Here is a 4,345-nt window from a genome sequence, read left to right on the forward strand (position 1 = left end):
TGAAATTATTAAGATGTCTGTAATTTTTAGTTTCTCAATTTGCCAAAAATATTATCGGAGGAGGTTGGCCTACTGATGAAATGATACGTTTTCCAAAGACAGGAAGACCATTGAACACCAGAGCCCACAGACATGTCAGAATATCGCACCCCTGTAAAGTGTGATCTCTATTTTATGTTTGATTATATTGTAAGCTTTGATCTGGAGCACTCAACATTTGTGTGTAAACATTGTGATTCTTTACTTTAGGTGTAGAGAGACAGCGGCGGCAAGTGAGACCGACCATTGCCACCAGTACACCATCTTCAGACACCAGTGGGAGCCCACAGTCCGGGACATCACGTAAGTTCACAATCATTGATTGCATTTTTTTTAACATCACACGGGACATAACAGGGTAGCTGAAATATTTGAAGACATTACAGATGCAGTAATGACCCAGCGGCCTACCACGCCTCCACCATCTGTTGCGACCATGCACCCTCGCACCCCTGTGAAGTGTGATATAAATTTTATGTTTCAGTATATTGTTAGCTTTGATCTGCAGCACTCTACATGTTTTTTTAAAGATTGCGTTTGTTAACTTTATGTGTAGAGAGACAGCGGCGGCAACAGGTACCTGCCATTGCCAGCAGCACCACAGCATCCACCACCAGCGGGAGCCCACAGTCCGTGACGTCACGTAAGTTAACAATCATTGATTACAGTTTTTCAACTGCATACGGGACATAAGAGGGTAGCGGAAATATTTGAATACATTACAGACGCAGTAATGACCCAGCGGCCTACCACGCCTCCACCAGACAGCAGACGGCCTCGCACCCCTACACCACCCTCAACACCTCCCTTCCGACACTCCTCTTCCTCCCCCGGGTCGGCGGCATTCTCACCAGAAGATAACATACGTAAGTGACCAAAACAGCGAGCGCTTCCCAACGGCGTGTTCCATAGTTAACCTGATCTGTTATTATTTCCTTTTAGGTGCTGCAGCAGTGGCCAGATCGCTGGGGTGGGAAATTAGCAGCTCTGGTTCAGGCAATGAGGAATCGGCGTCCCTTCTCCGTAAGTATCAACATAATATGAGTGGTTTTCTGCTGGATGTCACAATAGACAACTAAAACTGTGAAATTTAATAAAATTAACATCGCCCTGTGGTGCCAGACCAAATAGAAATTTACAACACACAAAATTTGGTCCTGCCCCAGAGGTCGAGATGTATTTTCAGCGGAATCAACGTTGGTTCTCCAACCTCTTCTATCCACAGAACCGCCCACCGTAAGAGAGCTCCTGGCGAGACAATTGCGCCTGGAGCGGACAGCAGCGCTCCTGCAGCAGACAGCAGCGCTCCTCCAGACTCAAGTAGAGCAGCAGGGCGTGACGCTGCGACACCTCTTGGGCCGTGGAAGGAGATAATTTTTTTTTTTTTTTGGTTATGTTATATTTTGTTGTTAAATAATTTAAAACCAAGAAATTGTTACAAAAAAAACAAAAAATCTTCGCATTCTTTCTTTAATGTTTACCAAGCTATAAGGGTTAACAGCACCATTTTATAGGCATCACATTTAAAGTAATTTAGAGAGGTTTATATGACAGCAAAGCAAAAAAAAATATTTTTTTATACGGCGCGATCCTGCCAGGGTACAGCTCCAGAACCATTAAAGTACTGACAGTATTTTTCGCGACAGTCCCTTGCATCGTCTGCCTGTCTGCCAGATCCAAGTGCTTGAAGAGCTGTAAAATTATCCGGTTGTGTACGCCATTCCCCGGGCACAATATCTCCGGTTCTTGCGTCGACTGCATCAATAAACGAAGGAGGAGAATAGGAGCTCGTATCATGACGTCTCAGGAAATTATGGAGCACACAGCATGCCAAAACCACAAAGTCTATAGACGGCAGCTTCAAGTTGATAGCTGTGTGGAACACTTTAAACCGATTTTCCATAATCCCAAAGGCATTTTCAACCACACGACGGGCCCTCGACAACCGGTAATTAAAGATTCTGCGCTCCGGTGTGAGTGTTCTCTGTGCAAATGGCTTCAGCAAATGTGGATGAAGAGGGAAAGCTTCATCAGCGATGAAGACAAAATTTAGGTTTGCTTTTGTGTCTTCATTTAGTGGCAACAGCAGTTCATTGTTCCTCAAGCTTTCCCCAAATGAAGTGTGTTCAAAAACACCACCGTCGGAGACTCGACCATTCATGCCAACATCCACATCAACAAACTCATAGTTCGCATTGACAAGGGCCATGAGGATCACACTGAAATATCCTTTGTAGTTGAAAAAAAAGGATCCAGAGTTGGCTGGTTGCGTGATGCGCACATGCTTTCCATCTAATGCACCACCGCAGTTTGGAAACTGCCACAGCTCATCAAAATCGGAAGCAATCCTCTTCCAGTCATCCGCCGTCTTGGGAAACTGCAAGATGAGAAGGAAACATGTACAAATTAGGTAAAATATATTATGCACATACACTCTCATGTGGACATCCTACAGTGATTGAGGCGCAGTATGGATTAGTATAACAAAGTCAACAACCCTGAGTATGCAGGCAGCCATTTTTTCAGATGGCTTCGGTGACTCAGAGGGGGTGCACATATCAGAATGGAGCCGCAAAATGGTAGCAGCACATGTCAGAATGGAGGCGCAGGATCACAGCAGCACATGTCAGAATGGGGGCGCAGGATGGGAGCAGCACATGATAGGATGTAGAACATATACCAATAGAAATGCGCGCAAACAGGGCGTAGAACGGGTTAAATAGCTAGTATAATATATCGACATAACACAGCAGCCAAAAAAATATAGTAGTACCTCCATATAATGCCTTAAGCTGTGCACAATGGCCTCGCATGTCTCCGGAATCACAACGCTCAGGAAAGGTCTGGAAACAGCTGCGGAAAACTGCAAATCCTGAAGAGACCTTCCTGTTGCCAGGAACCGCAGTGTCACCGCCAACCTTTCATCCACGGGCATGGCTGCACGCATCGGCGTATCACACCTTTGCATGAGTGGCGTAACAGCAGACAGTATTATTTTGAAGGATTCCTCAGACATCCGAAGGTAGTTTCGGAAATCATGAGGGTTATTGTCACGTAACTCTCTTATGAGACCCATGTGTGACAATGTGGATCTTTTCTGCAGCCAGCTCCGGGTCCACATGCGACGTTTTCGTTTAGGACGTCTCTCCTCTTGGAGACGTGCTGCCTCAAACACCAGGGCAGCAGCAACAACAGAACTCTCATCGGAAGTGAGCATAGTTCCTAAAAAGAAAACAAACGTACAATAAATACACGTGCTTACAAAACAATGTTCTGACCATTGATCTAATAACTATATATGTTACTACTGGTATTAAATGGGGCAGTCAACCATCTCGATCTGTAAAAGGATTAATTAATTGGGCCACGCTACAGCTGTGTACCTGAGGTTCTCAGGCCTACCCTACTCTCCATAAAGGAACAATCGACCACACTCCAGCGTTTATCCCCGTTGAAGCGCAACATATGCTACGCTGTAGCGTTATACATACCTTTTGCGGTAAAAGTCTAGTAGTTAGAAAAGTCCAGGGAATCCAGCGAATTTAGGAGTTCTGTTTACAGCACGTGCTACAGAGAGAAATGAATAGCGCGCTCGAGAGCTCCGGTTTTATCCGCTGGGAACAATAGTCCTTTGTCGAATGAGCGCACAGTATTGTACCGCCCAATCAGCACACGGGAGGTGGAGAATTCAGCGCTCCTACGTAGCCAGCTCCTCCGCCCTTTACATCGTATACAATATCGTGCACACCTTTGTTACACCATGCGATCATGCCGCCACAGCGGGACACTAGACGACGAAAGAAAGTTTCAAACGATGTGCTACGACGTACGATTCACAGCGGGGTCCCTGATCGCAGGAGCGTGTCACACACTGCGATATCGTACCTATATCGCTCGAACGTCACAAATCGTGCCGTCGTAGCGATCAAAATTGCACTGTGTGACGGTACCCTTAGAAGACGATAATCAATACAGGGTCTCAAGGAGCCATCCTTCTTAGCAACAAAAAAGAAACCCGCTCCCAATGGTGACGAAGATGGCCGAATATGCCCTTTCTCCAAAGACTCCTTAATGTAGCTCCGCATGGCGGCATGCTCTGGCACAGACAGATTGAAAAGTCGGCCCTTAGGGAACTTGCAGCCAGGAATCAAGTCAATAGCACAATCACAGTCCCTGTGTGGTGGAAGGGAACTGGACTTGGGCTCATCAAATACATCCTGGAAATCCGACAAAAATTCAGGGACCTCAGAAGAGGGGGAAGAGGAAATTGACATCAAAGGAACGTCACTATGTACCCCTTGACAAC

General features: G+C 46.0%; 1 protein-coding gene and 1 long non-coding RNA gene across 2 annotated transcripts; one reads left to right on the forward strand and one right to left on the reverse strand.

Moving 5' to 3' along the window:
* Positions 1–282: 282 nt before the first annotated feature.
* LOC138667416 (uncharacterized) lies at positions 283–881 on the forward strand. The gene is made up of 3 exons (XR_011318749.1): positions 283–342; positions 596–682; positions 765–881. It is a non-coding gene; the product is annotated as an uncharacterized lncRNA (long non-coding RNA).
* Positions 882–1,499: 618 nt separating this feature from the next.
* LOC138667417 (uncharacterized) lies at positions 1,500–3,978 on the reverse strand. Its single transcript, XM_069755633.1, has 2 exons — positions 2,813–3,978; positions 1,500–2,416 (listed from the first exon to the last, which is right to left on the reverse strand). The coding sequence occupies exons 1-2, from the start codon at positions 3,254–3,256 to the stop codon at positions 1,616–1,618; spliced, it is 1,245 nt and encodes a 414-aa protein (XP_069611734.1). The 5' UTR covers positions 3,257–3,978; the 3' UTR covers positions 1,500–1,615.
* Between the last annotated feature and the right edge of the window lie 367 nt (positions 3,979–4,345).

The sequence above is a fragment of the Ranitomeya imitator genome, chromosome 2, assembly GCF_032444005.1.
Source record: "Ranitomeya imitator isolate aRanImi1 chromosome 2, aRanImi1.pri, whole genome shotgun sequence".
Lineage (NCBI taxonomy): Eukaryota > Metazoa > Chordata > Amphibia > Anura > Dendrobatidae > Ranitomeya > Ranitomeya imitator.

Coding starts and splice junctions, on each gene's coding strand:
- LOC138667417 (XM_069755633.1), bottom strand. CDS start 3,256: ATGCTCACTTCCGATGAGAGTTCTGTTGTTGCTGCTGCCCTGGTGTTT. Junction 2,417..2,812: donor GCTTAAGGCATTATATGGAG/GTACTACTATAT, acceptor CTCATCTTGCAG/TTTCCCAAGACGGCGGATGA.